The sequence below is a fragment of the Schistocerca cancellata genome, chromosome 3 (assembly GCF_023864275.1).
Source record: "Schistocerca cancellata isolate TAMUIC-IGC-003103 chromosome 3, iqSchCanc2.1, whole genome shotgun sequence".
NCBI classification, from domain to species: Eukaryota; Metazoa; Arthropoda; class Insecta; order Orthoptera; family Acrididae; genus Schistocerca; species Schistocerca cancellata.
Window position 1 is genome coordinate 34972960 of NC_064628.1, and position 19221 is coordinate 34992180.

Consider the following 19221-nt stretch of genomic DNA (forward strand, 5'->3'; position numbering starts at 1 on the left):
GAAAAGTTAATAGTTTATTTTCTGAAAACTATAATAACTGTGCCAAAATTTAGTAAAGTATGACTGAAGGCAGTTCTCTTTTGGATTTTGAATTTGACTTATTTTGATTTGTATTTGCTAAAATGACCGAGTGAAAAGTGAATATATGTACATAAGCATGTTTACTACTACTGTGCTTCAAAACCATGTATGCACCACTGGAAACAGTAAGTTATTTTTTGGTTGGTCTTAGTTTTGTGAACTTCACAATGTACCACTTTCTAACATGCTACTGTAATATTACCAGGATTTGAATTTACTTAAATATGTGAAAAACTGACAGACATTTTAAGTTGAGTTCCAGGCTCAAAATGCATCCTGTACTGAAACAAAATCACAGTTGTGATTAAAGGTGATTGTTCTTTATTTTATGGAAGTAATACAGTCATTGAATAAATATTGACAAATATGAATAAAATCAAGATATAATAAAATTTTTATATTTATAAGTGTTCATTGATTTTTTTGGTTAAAACTCCAAAACAGGCCAAAATTGTTCATTTAGACCTAAAAAGGTCTATTCCAAGGAATGAAATAGAGAAAATCCATTTTATGTAAACCATGGGTTCAGGCTATACCTATAAAAATCAGGTTGGTAATGCTTCAAACTGCAATGAATTTTGCCATACTCCTGAATAAGATCAGTTTTGTGAAAACACAGCAATCATTTTCTGCTTTAGAAGGTGGTGTTGTACCCATCTGCAACTTAATATCTCTTTATGGTGAGTAGTTATATATCCTTTTCGTAATATTCTCATTATTCCGTGCTGGATTTTCTGTTGCTTATTTACATTCACACAGCTGACACAGCAGTCCTTTCACTTTATACTGATTAAAAATATTTTACTAAAGCATCAAGCTAGACGACACAAAAATTTATCAGCCTTAGCAAACTTCCAAAATGGCATGAACATATTGGTCCCAACATAAAATGCTTCATTATTAAAAAACTAAATACCCACCTCTTTTGTGAAAAAAGCACCTAGTGTTAAGTGTTAACTCAGGTTTCGGCGTAGATAACTGCACCTTCTTCAGAAGAACAATAAAACCCACAAGTGCCTAAGAAGACCTTTGTCAATGATTAGAAGAACACCATAGCTATACATTTATAAATGAAAAAGGAAAGGAAAACACAAACAGTACATATGTACAAAGTCAAAACCACTACTTAACTTAATGGCGTATGCTCCACCTCACACCGGCCTATGTTCCATGGGCCATGACCCGCCATAAACTGCAGCTACAAATGATTGCTCACTTAAAAGCCTGACCCGCTACCTATGCACATGCGCAAGACAAGGGAAGTTACTTGAATGCGCATGCGCATACAAATACAAGAAAGTTTATACATGGGTCGAGACTAAATAGCCCATATATTCCCAACCGTGGATCAACGTAATTCAAAAAATGGAATGGACAGAAGAAGAGATGAGCTAAATAGGAGATTAAACCTAAAAATAACCACACGCGGTTGCTTATGCTTGTAAAGAAACACGTATATGAAGCTACCTATGACAACAGGAGGAACTCTTAGAAACTATACCTAAAGCCAGTAGTTAGCCTGTGGGGGTGGGGGTTGAGGGGACGTAATCTAAAGACATCGTGGTAATAAAGATATAGCGATAAAACATGAGGTGTTCAACGCGCTAAAATCACTTTCATCGTAAAAGGAAAATGAGGATAAAAAGAAAGAAGATGAACAGCTTGACCAACTTTGCTCGCCAATCAGCGCACACATGTGATAATCCCCAGATCATCAGATTTACAAGTATGAAGAACAAGGTAAAGACGCGAAACCTTCAAAAAATTTTCTATTTCTTAGTAGGAGTTGGTCGTTAAGGATATTGTCTTTAGCATGTTGCAGATGCTTAAAGATCTGCATTTCTTCCAAAATATCCAGCCCTTAACCTCGACATGAAGTAACTCGATATTAACTGGAGGGCTCGGCGCATGAGCCATTTGCACAAGGTGTTCCTCATAAGTAGAGTCCTTAGTACCGTCACTGCTTCTAGTAGGAATATGCTCTTTATACCTGAGACCCAGAGCTCATCCCGTTTGCCCGATGTAAAATTTTGGACAATCCCCGCATGTAATTTTATATACTCGTGACTGGGAAATTTTATCACACTTACTCTGCAAGGAGTGAATTAAATTCCTATGTAAACTATTATTAGTAGAATAGGCAACTCAAATTATGGGCTCTGAGTAAATGCCCCAATTTGAAACTTATATTGCCTATGTAAGGGATAGATATCATTACCACTTGTTTGTCATCTAATGCATCCCCTAGGGTGGAAGACGTAATATTTTTATTTATTTTCTTGTTATACATCTGTCTTACCAACTGAGGCCTATAGCCATTATTTATAGCAATATTCTCAAGTGTGAGCAGTTCAGTTTCTACTGCATCTGCTGCAAGAGGGATAGCTGTAACTCTATGAATATTAGAATGAAAAAAGGCCATCTTATGGGCGTACGGATGGGCCGAGTCTGCAGGTATAATATTGTCGGGAAACGTATTTTTCCAAAAAATATTAAATTCAATGCGGTTGTCAACCACAGTTAAAGTGAGGTCCAAAAAATTATCTACACCGAAACCTGAGTTAACACTTGACACTAGGTGCTTTTTTCGCAATCGAGGCGGGTTTTTAGTTTTTTAATATATTAACCAACGATTGCTGACGCGCTGCGATGTTGAAGGTTCATAAAATGCTTCCCATTACACAGCCTTAACTAATTAACCATTCAGGCCATCTATTTTCCTTCAAAAATTTTTTCTGGGAATTTTTTTCAGCCAATTAATAGGTTACGGCAAGCCATAAATTTGTATTCTGCAGACCACCTTGGATCTCAATCCTGGAATAAAATGTATTCACTGGAAACGTATTTGCCAACATACCTCAAGGTAGACTATTGAAAAATAAGTGTAATTTCATCTTAAAGATAGTGTTTCATTTTAAGGTCAAGACGTTTCTCCTCACCATTTCAAAGGTAAATTGAAGATTGTTAGTACCACTGGTAGATAATGTAATTGGCCTAATTTTAAGTTATCATGAACATTCTGCGGAAATATCTCCAAGACAGATGTAAATTGTTACATTTTTCTGAGCTTTCTTCCCCATGCTATAATCTATAAAATGTGTTTGGTAATATAATTTCTTATTATACTTATGTGGTTTTCTTCAACACCTTGTTATTATACTTATGTGGTTTTCTTTAACACCTTGCAGAATACGATGCTGATATCAGGACAAACTAAACAAACTGGGAAGTAGCTATTTCCGTATTTCATCACTACTTTTTTTTTTCCTCTTCAAACATACTCTGTTACTGCTAAGAGACAGAAAATTTACAAAACTCTCTTCAGGGAAAAATGAATATTTTTCATTCACTGAAAACAGTTTTCTTTATCAAAATATGGTTTTAAATTCAGTACTTAATGTGCATGAAATTGTAAGCAGACTTCCTTGGTTGTAGATTGTTTCCCCAATAGCACCATATGTTCAGTCTCAAACCTAAAGAACTGTTTGGGTATTTTAACTACATTGAACAATAATGAAAGCAATAATTTATGGGCAAACTATCAGAACCCTTTGAAATAAAAACGGGAGTGCGACAGGGCGATGGGCTCTCACCGTTGCTGTTCAATTGTGCGCTTGAGAAAGTAGTCAAGGAATGGAACACAAATATTAAGAGTGGTATAAGACTGGGTTGCAAAAAGAAGAACCTTAAAGTAAATTGCATTGCTTTTGCAGATGATATGGCCCTGTTTGCTGAAACAATGGAAGAAGCACGGGAGCAAATCCTTGAACTAAAGAAACAAGCAGCTAAAATTGGTCTTCACATCTCCTCTGAAAAAACTAAGATATTGACAAACATCAAGCACTCATGTAAATACCTCAAAGTTCAAGAACAGAAGATTGAAACAGTAAAAGAATTCAAATATCTCTGAGAATGGATTACTTGGAATGCTGGGGAAAGCAAAGCAATGGAATCCAGAAAAAATAAACTTGAATTGGCGTTCCAACTAACAAAAAATACATACAACAAAAAATCCCTTTCATGGGGGTCCAAAATTAAACATTACAAGACAGTGATTAAGCCAGAAGCACTGTATGCAGCAGAAACACTTAACATGAATTTCAAAGGCCAAATGGAGAAACTTGAGGTAAAGGAAAGAAAAATTTTAAGAAAAATCATTGGGCCAAAATTTCAAGACAATAAGATTATATACATCAAAAATGAAACTCTCTACAAGAAAATTGAAAAACTTTCAGATTCTATGCGAAAAAGGAGAATAAATTTTTATGGTCATCTTCTCAGAATGAATTCCAACAGATTAACTACCGTATTTACTTGAATCTAAGCCGCACCTGAAAAATGAGACTCGAAATAAAGGAAAAAAATATTTCCCGAATCTAAGCCACACCTGAAATTTGAGACTCTAAATTCAAGGGGAGAGAAAAGTTTTAGGCCGCACCTCCAAATCGAAACAAAGTTGGTCCATTGTAATATGAGACACAATTTAGGTCGAATGAATGACGATACAGCTACAGTAGTTTGGTTCGAGTCGTAAGCTTAGCAGTTAAGCTTTACCAGGTAGCCATTGCCATGCGTCAGGCGCTCCGTCCGTATTTATACGGGTACCCTTCCTTTTTCACGTGCTTAGTCTGGTTTGAATCGATTGCTTATTTTGCTTTGATCTGATAAGTGCCGTTTCCTTTGTTATAGGTGTTTACGTCACTCTAAGCTAAAAATGCATTACTGTACTGTGTCATGCATTGTTTGTCGCATTCTGATAGTGCGTGTTTACTAGAGATGGGGGATCCGCTCTTGAACTAATTCATAGAGTTCAATCTTTCAAAGGAAGTGAACAATCAGTGATTCAGAAAAAAAGAACGGTAGCTCCAAACGTTTCCCACAGCAGAGAGAGAGAGAGAGAGAGAGAGAGAGAGAGAGAGAGAGAGAGAGAGAGAGAGAGAGAGAGAGAGAGAGAGAGAAAGAGACGGAGCATATCAGCAGCGCCTCTGCTGGTCACAGCACAGTGCACGCCACACAACACAGCCAGCGCCGGCCTCTGCCCTGCTTCTACCTTGGCTGCCTGCATTGTGCAGTGCCCCATTGGATTTTGTGTTTCACATTGCCGTGGCGTCTCTGTGCGTCGTCTGCCGCGCAGTGTCTGGCGCAGCGTAACTTCGCATCGCACTCTGTCGCACGTCCTGCCCTCTGGGCAGTTGATGCGAGCAACAGGACAGAGAGCCACCTAGCGGATAACATAGGAACTACTTGCAAAAACCCGCTCGCAAGGGAACGAACTATTTGTCTCGGAGCGGGTAAGTTCACCGCTACCCCCTCCCTCGGAACTCGCCCGCTCAACGCTCGCCCCACCGTCTCGACTCTAGCCAGAGCGTCGAGCAAAGCGACTCAGGTGTCACTGTGGTCTCTGCGGTCTCTGCGGTCTCAGCTCACGCAGTAATACAGCTCGCGGCTCGACCTGCTCGACTCAGCGCCTCTGCATCGGAGTTCATCCCCACTGGATATTGTTCTTCGTAGTAATGCCGCTATGTATATTACATTATTATGTTATGTATACATCAATTGTTTTTATTTTATTTTTATTTGTTTAAACTGATTAGATTAGGTTCCTGATGACTCCTCTTACTATAGGATTTTTATTATAGACACTCGAATTTACGCTTTAATTACGAGCGAACCGATAAACGTATCGCAAAATGTGATACACCAATATTTTCCTTGTTTTATTCTGCGTAAGGCTATATGCAGCACTTTCGTTTTACAGTCAAATTTATATTTTTTTTTCTTATTCTGGTACGGATTTTGCGATTTTAGGCGTCTTCGAAAGGAAACGTTCACTTTAAAAATATATGGCTTGCGATGTATTTGTATGAGGTTAATGAAATTTTAATACATTATAGCCAAATATATTGTTAATGTAAATCTCAAGTTACAACATTTTCCGATCACCCAAAAAACCACGATAGTGCAAAATAAATCAATAATCAAAAACTTTGTCATATCGTGGAAATTTCAATAAACAATACAAAATTCTTACTCATTATCTGTGTTACTTCAAAATAGGATCAAATAAGATCAAAATACAGGTATAGTACTGGAATAAACCAAGTTTAAAGGGCAATGTGCCTTCCATTTATTTTATATTGTAAATGAGTGGTGAGTCATGAAAAAGAGCTAATTCATTTCAGGGAGTGAACAGTTCTGATCCAATCTCTGAAAAGAACAGTTTTGCCCATCTCTAGTGTTTACGGCCTGTCGCCGCTCGCGGCATGACTTGCTTTTGTGCGCGCTACGCTTTTGTGCGCGCTACCGCCGCTTTTAAAAAAAAAGAGGAATCGTCTCATTAGCGAAACAATGCCAAGAGACTACAGTTTGTTGTTACTTACACTGCTGCTTTCTTTGATAATGATCAACAAGAACCAAATAATAGACTGTGTATGATAGAACATGTTCTGAACGAGAGTTAGGCGCAAATTTTTCTCCGTTTGAAAATATTTGCGGCCGCTTCTTTAGTACATCAAATTCTGCAAAGAAATTAGTCATCTTACATTTAAAATCCAGTCAGTTGCCGTGCTTCATTTCTGAATATATCACTATTAGGCATAAGAATAATACGATTATAAACATGACACGATACGTATATTCTTCCGTGTTTGCTGTTGTTTCACTCTAGTTTCGTAGTTTATTAGGCAGACAGGATTTAAATGAGATAGCAGCAAACACGAAAGAATACATGGCAAAATGTTTATTTTCGTATTATTCTTATGGTGAAGAGAATACTGCATGTGATCCACATTTCATCAGGTTCCTATTAGCAACCATCTCTTCTCACAGGTAGGAAAAAAAAATTGACAAACATCCCTAACAGTCTTGCCAGTCGGATTTTCGTAGTACATTGAAATTCTGCTACATTCGAAGATGAACAATACGGAATTTGTATTTACTTCGTTGGACAATGTATGAAAATGCAGTGGTCGAAGCTCGGGGCGGAGAAAAAAAAAAAAAGGTTTTGGCACCAGTATTTATCCTTGTGCCCACAAAACATGCTTGTGTAACGCTACATATATTCGACGGCAGAAGTTAGTTGTGGCGGCACCTACCAACATTTTTCAGAACTTCCGCTTGCTTTGCACTCGATTCTAAGCCGCAGGCGGTTTTTTGGATTACAAAAACCGGAAAAAAAGTGCGGCTTAGATTCGAGTAAATATGGTAAACAAATCTTTGACTTCTTCCGTAACCGAAAAACGAAGCCCAACTGGTTTAAAGAAACTGAGAAAGACCTAGTGGAATTAAATATTTCAGAAAGTTCACTTATTGATCGAACTGCTAAATTAATTACTAAAGATGAAAACATAAGGTTCCAAGACAAATCCACACAAAAGTCCAAATCCTTCATCTCGGAAGAAGAGAGGAGAAGAAGATCAGAAAGAATGAAGAAATACTGGGCCCTAAGAAAGGAACAATGCACAAAGAAATGATTGATCCAGCGTACCCCAAAGAGGGTAAAACGAAAGAAGAAGAAAGCAACACCATGTGTTTTCAGATTCAGTAATAGGAACATTTATTTTCCTACAGCACATTGTCCGGCTGTGACCAATATGTGAAAATTACTCCTTTGAAGTGTCTCCCATTAATTTTTATAAAAAATACAAAGTCATTAACCAACCAAGTACGTACTATTATATTTTGATGTTAAATCCAAGAATCACATTTAATGGTAGTTCATAACAAATTCTTTGCTGTTGTCATTACTAAGTTTAACACTGCTCTACAATGTATATCAAGAGTTAAATAATAAAAGACAGTGAGCATGTTGATTTGTTCAAAAAACAGTTCACCAAAACGTAGACCACTGTAGTTTATTCACATCTACATGTCAAAAAAATCACATGAATCACTGCATGGTTGTATTGTGCAGAATGCTAAACCTATACTACTTAGATACACTTGACTCGTGTGAGTATTACCCACAGATTCATATACTTTTTGGACAAGATATTTACTACACACTCAGATGTTGACCATAAGCTTACTGTGTGCATACAATTCTCTTTTTTTTTTTGGGGGGGGGGGGAGTATTTATAGATTGGTGTACTGAATTTTTGAGTTTGGTAATACATGTTTCATGAAACTACATGATGCAAATTTACTAGTGTAGATGACTTAAGAGTCAGCAATAATTTACTTTAATTATAAAGGCAGCTGATTAGAGAAGTAAAGGAGTTCGAAGGGCTATCTGATTAGTATACTGTACATCCATGCAATAGATTACAGGCTTCTATGTAAAATTTCCACATTTCAATTTTGCTAATTCATGCACATTAATGATTATGGGCTTAATTCATTAATTAAGACTACAGTATCACAATGGTAATAAAATTATGTGAAATATTGTATTAACTATATTTTGGTATTTTTAGGTACACACCATACTCACTAGCAGGTGTGAACATATTCAGACAAAAATAGCTTTTTATGAGGAGTAGAATAGTTGGTTGGTTGTTTGGGAAAGGAGACCAGACAGCGTGGTCATCGGTCTCATCGAATTAGGGAAGGATGGGGAAGGAAGTCGGCCGTGCCCTTTCAGAGGAACCATCCCGGCATTTGCCTGGAGTGATTTAGGGAAATCACGGAAAACCTAAATCAGGATGGCTGGACGCGGGATTGAACAGTCGTCCTCCCGAATGCGAGTCCAGTGTCTAACCACTGCGCCACCTCGCTTGGTGGAGTAGAATAGTAACAGGTGGATTAACTCCACTTTACTAGGTTTCAGCATGACTACCACGGCCAAATGTCAGGAAAGTATACAGGCTAATGTTTTAATTGGAAAACCTAAATTCATTTCCAACAATATGGTAGATTTATTGAAAACTCTGTATAAAATTTGAAAAATGGCTGCTTTATTACAAAATTTTTTTTGAATATAAATAACTTCATTAATCTTTTTAAAACATGGTGCTGAAACTACAATGCCCATACTTTCACATAATCCACTTCCAGTGAAGACTTCTGTGCATCCCATGTTGGATACCATTTGTCTAAGGCTCTGTAGAAGAAGAGCATGGACTGAAAAAGAAAAGAAATTTTCCATCAATCTTAAGTTTTAAGCAGAACAATGATATTGCTATAAATCCGTCACTGAGTATTGTCCCCAGAAAGGCAGTTTGCTATCAGTCACAGTTTATAGAATTCATAACTTTGCAATTAATGTGTATTACACTCCAGATGTGACCTTATACCCAGATGGCTGTACCTGCAAACACAACCCACCTAATGGTGTGTTGTGGAGGGTACTTTTTGTACCATTGAGCCCTCCAAACCTATTCCACTCGTGAACAGCACATGGGAAGAATGATTGCCGGTAAGCCTCTGTACTGGCTCTAGTTTCTCAAATTTTCTCCTCAAGGTCATTACATAAAATGTATGTGGGGGGGAAGTAACATGTCATCTGACTGTTCCTGGGAATTGCCCTTTCGAAATTTCAGTAGCAAATTTCTCCATGATGCGCAACATCTATCTTGTAATGCCTGCCAATGGAGTTTGTTGAGCATCTCCATAACACTCTCATGCCAACTAAATGATTCTGTGACTAAATGTGCTTCTCTTTGTTGGATCTTCTCTATCTCTCATCAGTCCTATTTCATAGGGATCCCAGATAGATGAAAACTCAAGAATCACTCGAAAAAACACCTTGCCACTTCCTTCGTGGACAAGTTACATTCTCTGAAAATGCTGTTTATGAGTCTGAATATGGCATCTGCTTTTCCTACTATTTGCTTTATGCAGTCATGCCACTTAAGGTCACTGGATAGCTACTCCTAGATACTTTACAGCAGATACTGATTCCAGAGGTTTGTCATCAATGGTGGTGTTATACACTAATTGGTTTCTTTTCCTATGTATGCACAATGTATTACATTTATTTACATTCAGGGCCAACTGCCAGAGCCTGCATCATTGATCAGTTCTCTGGAGGTCATTCTGCAAATCATTATCTTCTGGCTTTGCTACTTTGTTACATACAACTGCATTATCTGCAAACAGCCTTAGATAGCATCCAACACTTCCTACTAGATCATTTATATACACTGTAAACAGTAACAGTGCTATCACACTTCCTTGGTGTACTCCAGAAATTACCTTGCACCTGCTGATTTTGTTCCATTAAGAGCTACACGTCGAGCTCTGTCCGTAAGCAAGGCTTGCACCCAGTTGCACCTCTGCTCTGATACTTAATAAGGTCATTTTCTTCACTAAACAGCAGTGCAGGTTGGTGTCGAATGCCTTCCTGAAGTCGAGGAAAACGGCATCAACCTGAGTGCCGTTGTCTACAGTGCTGTGGATCTCGTGGAGCAACAGAGCAAACCGAGGATCTGTCTGGAACCCACGTTGATTTTTATAAAGTAGATTTTCCTTCTCCAAGAAGGTCAATTCTTGAGCATAAAACACGTTCCACAATTGTATAACACACTGACAATATACATCTATATTGTGTGCATCTGTACTACGGCCTTTCTTAAAAATGGGAATGATCTGAGATTTCTTCCAGTCGCTGTATACCCTTTCTTGCTCAAGAAATCTACAGTAAGTTACTGCCAGAAGGGGACCCAAGTTCTTTCATATAATCTTTGTAGAATTTTATAGATATCTCATCTGGTACTGATGCCTTTCCTCTAGTTAGCAATTTTAGTTTTTCTGTTGTGGGATCAGTTCCCAATATCTGCCATTCCAGCATTCATATGATGATTGAAAGGAGGGACCATGTTACAGTCTTGCACAGTGAAACAAATTCACAAGACCAAATTCAGTATTTCAGCCTTTTCTCTGTTATCTTCTGTTTCGGTGCCATTATGGTCACTGAGTGACTGACTAGATGATTTTGACCCACTTACCGATTTTTACATATGACAAAAATCTCTTGGGGGTTTTTACACAGATCAGTTAAAGTTTTCCTTACAAAGTCATTGAATGCTTCTTTCATTGCTCTCCTTACACTCATTTTTGCTTCATTCAGCTTTTGTTTGTCAGCCAGGTTTATATTCGTCTCGGAGCAAAGAAGTTCTCTTTGTTTACATAGCACTTTTCTAACACTGCTGTTAAACCATGGTGGTTCTTTCCCATCCCTTAAGACCTTACTTTGAACATACTTGCCTAGGACATATTGCACAATTCCTTTGAGTTTCTTCAATTTGTTTTCCCCATCTGCATTCTTATCACCAAATATTTGATGCTGACTGCTCAGGTACTCTGAAATTTGTGTCCTGTCATTCTTGCTAAGCAAAAGTATCTTCCTACCTTTCTTAACACTGTCAGACCATTGTCATAAATGCTATCACAGCCTTATCTTCACCGACTCCTTCCTATAAGTTAACTAATTTGACAAGTTCAGGTCTGTTTGTTGCCAGGATGTATAATACATCATCATACCATTCTGTTCTTTTCTTTCTTCATTCAGATTTATGTATTTAAATTTAGATCTACACACTGTAAATCACAGGTGTAAGGAAGAAGTTAATTACTAGATCTTGCATAAAAATTTTGGCCCATCTCAACAAATGGAGTTTTGAAATAAATCAGAGCTGTTTTAGCTAAAAGAATTTACTTTCTCCCACACACAAGTTGAAATTATGTGCACTGACTCCACATTGTATGAGGAAGGAAATTCATGATACATTAATAGACAAGAACATACTTTCTTAGTCTTTCCCAGCAATTTTGTGACATCTCGTTGAATCGCGTGTACTGCCAGTTGTTTGCTTATCTAACACAATATTTTGACATCGTACCAGTCACAGCAGTAAAGGAAACAAAGGAAAAGTCCGGAGTAGGTATTAAAATCCATGGAGAAGAAATAAAAACTTTGAGGTTTGCCGATGACATTGTAATTCTCTCAGAGACAGCAAGGGACTTAGAAGAGCAGTTTAATGGAATGGACAGTGTCTTGAAACGGGGACATAACATGAACATCAACAAAAGCAAAACTAGGATAATGCAAGGTAGTCGAATTAAGTCGGCTGATGCTGAGGGAATTAGATTGGGAAATGAGACACTTAAAGTAGTAAAAGAGTTTTGCTATTTGGGGAGCAAAATAACTAATGATGGTCGAAGTAGAGAGGATATAAAATGTAGACTGGCAATGGGAAAGAAAGCATTTCTGAAGAAGAGAAATTTGTTAACATCGAGTATAGATTTAAGTTGCATGAAGTCTTTTCTGAGAGTATTTGTATGGAGTGTAGCCATGTATGGAAGTGAAACGTGGATGATAAATAGTTTAGACAAGAAGAGAATAAAAGCTTTTGAAATGTGGTGCTACAGAAGAATGCTGAAGATTAGATGGGTAGATCACATAACTAATGAGGAGGTATTGAATAGAATTGGGGAGAAGAGGAGCTTGTGGCACAACTTGACTAGAAGAAGGGATCGGTTGGTAGGACATGTTCTGAGGCATCAAGGATCACCAATTTAGTATTGGAGGCAGCGTAGAGGGTAAAAATCGTGTAGGGAGACCAAGAGATGAATACACTAAGCAGATTCAGAAGGATGTAGGCTGCAGTAGGTACTGGGAGATGATGAAGCTTGCACAGGATGAGTAGCATGGAGAGCTGCATCAAACCAGTCTCAGGACTGAAGACAACAACAACAACCAGTCACAGGAAGCACCCGATGAAGACGCTGAGGTATGATGTCAAAATATTGTTTGTTGAACGCAGACCACCAGCAGTACACCCAATTCAACAATGTGTCAAGAACATACTTAACATGAAACAAGTAAGGCCACAACAGGTTCTGTGGGAGACATGCTACAATTCTGTACATGCATTCTTTGAGAATGAAATCAAAATTGGAGTTGGGAGATCATCTGTACCTTTTTACTAATAAAAGTAGCTTTTCCTATTCAGCATTTAGCCATATAATCAAGAATTTTGATTTTATCTAGGTTACACATTCAACTTCGTAAGGACATGCAAGATGACATCTGTACGAGATTAAAATAAGCAAATATTTCATTGTTGTGTTCTCAAGGTATTCAGGAATGCAGCAGCTGTAACATTACAAATTTAGGTATCAAATATAATCAAAATGATATTTTACCTTTGTTTCCCTATTTTTCCAGGGTTTTGGATTTTGACGTGACATACACCCATCAGGAAATTCTTGATATCCACCTACTCCAACACCCAAACTAATGTAGAACTGTAACAAAAACAAAAAGGTTTCATACAGCAGAACACAAACTTTTATATGTTCTTTGAATATAGTGAATTACAATTCTGTTTTTATGCTTTCAAAAACTAATATTTATGTGAAGTGTTAAAAGCAGGTGGAAAAAGTGTTAAAAGCAGGTGGAAAAAGTGTTAAAAGCAGGTGAACTTTTAACTACAGTAACAGAAAACCATTTTAGATCTCTCACTTGCAAACTGTTTATATGAAAAGAAATAGCCAAGTTTTTGAAACCTGAACCTGTTTCATAAAGATGAAGTTTTTGTAGCCAACTACAGCTTACAAGGTGGCTGATGTTCCTGAATGAATTTTGTAATCATTTTAGAAATTGTAGTGAAAAAGGCAAACAGTGTAAGTTTCTACACAGTGTAACTCTAATAAGAAATTCTGTACTTCTGACACACAAATTTCGATGACTGATCAGAAATTGCATCTATTTATTTGAATCATCACTGTAGGAATGTTAATAACGTAGCTAATTTATATGAAATGTAGAAGCCTATTGAAAATATTGTAGTTTTGAACTGATATTTGTTTTACGAGAAATTTGAGGGAGCAGAACTATGACAGTGTGTGTTCAAAGGTCATGAAGTCTCAATGTTAAAACAAATTTAAAGAGAAGATTTGCAGTACAATACAAAAGTGGTGTAGGTACCACAATTTGTGACAAATGAAGGACACCACCTGATTACTGTTAATAATCATGCATCATAGGGAGGCATGCAAATTTTTGCTCATGAGCGAATAAATTATCTTTTTTTGCTCATTTTGCAATATGGACTTTAATTTTGTTGTGTTGTGGGTAATTTTAGTATCTATGTTACTAAGTGCACTATAATCTTTTTGCTAAGTGCTTTCTGATGATTATCTGTTTTATACTTCAGTAAATTATGACATTTTATGATTTGGTTATGACTTGTCACAAGCTTTCAGATATTTGATGTTTTCTGTTTTTGTTTACAATGGAAACAAGATTAGCTGCTATACTGTATGACATTCAGATTCAGATATGTAGTTGACAGTATGTAAAAGTAGTTATATTGGGGTGACTTGCAAAATTGTAATTATGGGAAAGATTATGGGCATGCAAAGTGAGTAGTTTGGTTTCTACTGAAACATTAGTGTAAGGTAGTTAATAATTAATGGAAGAAATCTGAAGTTATTAAAGAGGAGTGCTAGAGGCAGAGATCTACTCATATCTCTCACGTTTAAAATCTATTTTCCATTACTGTATCCTACTTGCACTGTGAAATATTTATCAACGACTAAGTCTTTCCTCCTCTCCCCTTCCAATAAGTCTCCCCTGACCTAGAGTTCAGGGCAACTTTTCCCCAACTTTCCCCATTTCCTGAATCTTTCTAGTTATTTTCTTACAGCTCTCTTACTTTCTTTTCAGCCCTTCTGACATAATGCACCACTGACATGCTTCCATAACTGTGTGTGTAGGTGGTGAGTTTTAATTTTTTTATTATTCTTACTACTACTACTACTACTACTACTACTACTACTACTACTAACAACATATGGGCCCAATAGGACCACACAAGGTACAATCAATGTTGCTTTTGATGGTTGGCCTGCCTTTTTGTTCAAATTTGTTTCATCCTTTCAGAATGGAGTCTCTCTCATCAGAGCATGGTGTTCCAGTCTATTTTCCAATTTCCCTCTGACCAACCTTCCAATCAAATCTCTGTTGTCTGAATGGTTTTCTACTGTAATGTCTGCCTGAATTATACCAGCTACTTTACAATCCTCCTTAACTGCAGCAATCCATTGAATTGGCTCAGTTTTAATCTTCTGCTTTTATAGAGTTCTGTGTGTTTTGTCAACATAGTGGGTGTCTTCTTTCAAAGTGCCCATTAAATTTAAGTCTTTTTCATGTCACCATGTATGTCTCTACTCTTCTATTTCCTTATTACTTCTCAGACTAAGTTCCTCCATCAGTAAGTTTGGGGCCTAATACTTTCCTAATAATCTCTCTCTTGAATTTCTTCAACATCCCTCTTTCTATATAAAATTAGAGTTTCTGCTCCTTAATGCCACTCGGGTTTGATTACAGTGCTGCAATGCCTAATTTTACTGAATTTAGAAAGTGAGTTTTTATTATAAAATATTGTGTGTTAATCTGAATACAGTTGCCAGTTTTTGACAGTGAACTTTAATTGCAGCTCTCCTCAGACTGTTTTCTTGTACGATTTGCCCCAAGTATTTAAACTGATAAATCCTTTTTATTTTTTCATAAAAGTGGCACTTGTTCATTGCATGTTACATATTCCATTTTGCAAATGATATTTGTAGTCTTACATTTTCCACAACTGCTTTGAGAATTTCAATTTGTTTTTGAGCTGTGATAATATCCCTAGTTAAAATTTCCAGATCATTTGCAAAGGTGAGGCACTCTACTCTAATATTACTTCTAACTAACTTGATTTAGTGATCTATATTTTGACTCAACTTTTGCTCTCACTAGTTTGTAATTCCCTTTTCCAAAACACAGTTAAACAGTAATTGGGAGAGTCCATCTCCCCATGTAATACCAGCCTTTGTATCAAATGGTTCAGAAATTTCTCCCACAATTTTCACTTTAGAGCTGGTGTCAATTAATATTTCTTTAATCAGTGTTACAGTTTTATTATCTAGCTCTTGTTCCTTTAAAATTTGGGAAACAGATTCATGATAAACTGAATTGCCAGCCTTTTTAAAATTCACAAATGTACATACAATATTGTTACCAGAAATCCTTTGGTTTATAAGTATTAGTTTTAAACTAAGAATTTGTTCTGCACAGGATCTGTTTGGTCTGAGGCCTGCTTGGTATTTATCAATTTTAGGTTCTAACTGTTCTTGGGCTTTATCAAGTAAGCATTGCAAGAGAATTTTTTTGACTGGGAAAAGAGATTCCTCAGTAATTATTGACACCAGTTCTATCCCTTTTTTAAGCAATGGGTGAATTAAGGCAGTTCTCCAGTCCTCAGCTATCTTCTCAGTTTGCCAGGTATGTCCTGTAAGTTGAGTGAACACACTTTTGTTACAGCCAGCTGATTTTAGTAGTTCTGCAATTATACCATCTTCTCTGGATTCTTTATTGTTTTCAGGTCTCTTAATTTGTTTAGTTATTTCACTTGTCAGGTTCTTTAGAGTTAGAGTTTGTGTTGTTAGTTTGCTGTGGTTGGAATTAATTTGCAGGTTTTGGACAGTTTAACAGTTTATCAAAGTAATTAGCAAGTACTTTACAATTTTCCTGGTTGTTAAGAGTCGAACAGCCATTTTCATTTTTGAAGCAAAGACTGAGGTTGGTAACTGGTAAGTTTTGTTTTGAATGATTTATAGAAGTTCCTTGTATTGTTCTTTCAGAAGTCTATTTCTGAAAATTGGGCATCTTCGTGGTTTCTTTTAGTCTGACAGATTAATTTAGATATTTTTTCCTTATAGCTATAAAGGTGTTTTATGTGTTCTCAGTTTTGTTACTATTCTGATATTTGAATGCCCAATGCCTACACTCAACTGCTGTTTCACAATCCGCATTCCACCAAGAGTGTTTTGTTGCTTACGAAGTGTCATTAAATTTTGTGCTGTTTTGATTAACTTTACTTTTTGTTGGACTGTTTTTTGTCAACTTCAAACTGTTACAGTTGCAGTTATTTTAGCAGTGCCAAATTTTGGAATAACTTTTGTTTTGAAGAGTTTTCGAGGTTGAAGTTTTACTTTTATTTGCATTAAATAATAGTCAGAATCAATATTATACTATTTCCTAACTTCAACATTTAAAATTTCTTTTTAGTCAGGGTATGAAATTGCTAAATGATTGTTTTGAAATTCCCAATAAATGTATTGGGTGCCCACCAAGTTTTTTGTTTAGAAGAGTTTTTAAACATGCTGACATGATTTTAAGGTTAAAATTATTGCTCATTTCAACAAGTCTTTAGCCATTTTGGTTTGTCAATTTATGTGCAGAAAATCCACCCACTGTTTTCTTATAGTTTTTCTCTTTACTTAATTGAGCATTAAAATCACCCATTAAAATTTTAACATTTTGTGAGGGAATTTTTGAGATGATGCTTTCTAATGTTTCCCAAGCTTCATTAACTTCAGGTTTGTTATGGTTATCCTCATTGACTGGAATTTGGGCATTAAAGTGCATTTTTTATTTGTGCATCTAAGAGTAACTGTCATTAGTCTTATTTTTAATGGATTTTACATTCATTATTGAATTTAAAAGATTTTTGGAGACTGCAGAAACAACTTCCAGATGTGGTGCATTATTAAGTATTCTTTTACAGTCTTACTTTTAGAAAGGTAACTGCCTAAATCCATGGTGTTATTGTCTGTCATTCATGTTTCTTGACCCGCCAGAATTTCAATTTTCTGTTCTTTTAATGTACCTCCCAATTTATGAAATTTACTTTGTTTCGAAAGTGTTTGTATGTTAAGTGTTGCAAAAAGTATGTGTGTTTTGGTTTTAAGTTGGCTAGAGGACTAATGTCCTCTGTTTAATCACATTGCATTTTAAACTGGCTACTCCAGAATCTAAAAGACCAGTTGCACCAGTAATACTGCTGGTGGATTGACACCTGCAATAATGTTGTGATTATCAGGTGGGGTTGAATAGACTCATTGGGTGAACTGAGTTTTATGAAAGACTTATTGACGCCTTCAGGTGCCATTCTCTGTATTTCAGGTATGATTGTACAATTTCAGCCTTATGCCATTTTCAAATGTCAAACAGAAGTATCATACATTGGATACATTAGTGACACTTGTGATTTTGATGTAGGAACAAGTCATATCTGCAGATATACTAGGTGCATTTATGGATGACTTACAGTAATATATGTCGTGTATGTCATTGCTCCTATGACAATGTCTTGCTCATAAAATAAATCCAAGAAGTTCAGTCTATTTTAGCAGTTGCAAAGCTCATATGTAAGGCCCATGTTTTAACTTAACACTAGGAAGATTATAATTACTTTACAGAAATTTGCTACTTAACCAGCATACACTTTTGTTCTCATTTATATTTAATTATTGTTCATCACTGGTAAAAATATGACTGTATGTAATTTCTTTAAAATAACCAGTGATGAACGATAATGGTGGTGGTCATAGGGTCATTGGGTGGGGGCTAGTAGATATTCAGGCAAAGAGGATTACAGGATCAGGATCAAAGGATATTTTTGCAAGGAAACAGTATGCCATTCAGAGAAACTGGTGGAGGAAAGCATCTGGATGACACACTGTGAAGCAGGCATTGAATTCCAATGAGTTATATTTCACAGCATCATCAGTCACTGGGAGGAGGTTGGGGGGGGGGGGGGGAGGGGGGGGTGGGAAGTGGTGTTGGCTCAGCTCTTGCCACAGTTTGGCAGTGACCTTTCATTTTGGTCAATAGCTGGCTGGTAGTCAATGCACATAATGATGTGCAGAAATTACAACATAGCTCATATTATGTGATATGGCAGGATTGTACTCAAAAGTATCCCTGTCTCCAACATGATAGGGTAATCATGTGATGGGATTGGAGTAGGAATGTGCTGGGTAGGTGTTTCAGACTGGTACTGCACCACAGGGCTATGACCTATGTGGTAAGAGGTTTGGAGTAGGTATGGTGTAAAAGTGAACAAGTATAGATTGGATGGCTAGAGGAATACCAGTTTGAGAGGGTGGGAAGGACTGTGGATAAAATTTCTTATTTCTGGGCCTGGTGAAGGATACTCTTTAGTTGTTCTAGTCCAGAAGAATGACATGTTGAGTGGCTGTTCCCTTGCAGCTGGTTCATTTTTGCTTGTACATACATGTCTGCAGTCCTGGTACACACTGAATCCCCACACCATAGCACCATAATATGGGTGAGAAGGGCCAAAACAAAACTGCCCAGCCAATGGATGAAAGAGTATCATGGTGATTTGTTTTCAGCAGCAGAATAAA

The 19221-nt window shown here is 36.8% G+C and overlaps 1 protein-coding gene across 1 annotated transcript in view; it reads right to left on the reverse strand.

Annotated features, from left to right (window-relative positions):
• Window positions 1–8953: 8953 nt before the first annotated feature.
• The window catches only part of LOC126176845 (beta-1,3-glucan-binding protein-like), a 119498-nt gene continuing 109230 nt past the window's right edge, over window positions 8954–19221 (reverse strand). Inside the window, exons 8-9 of the mRNA XM_049924033.1 lie at window positions 13168–13269; window positions 8954–9141 (exon numbers count right to left, since the gene is read on the reverse strand). Coding sequence (XP_049779990.1) covers window positions 9040–9141; window positions 13168–13269 — 204 coding nt within the window. The 3' untranslated portion in view covers window positions 8954–9039. The remainder of the gene's footprint in view (window positions 9142–13167; window positions 13270–19221) is intronic.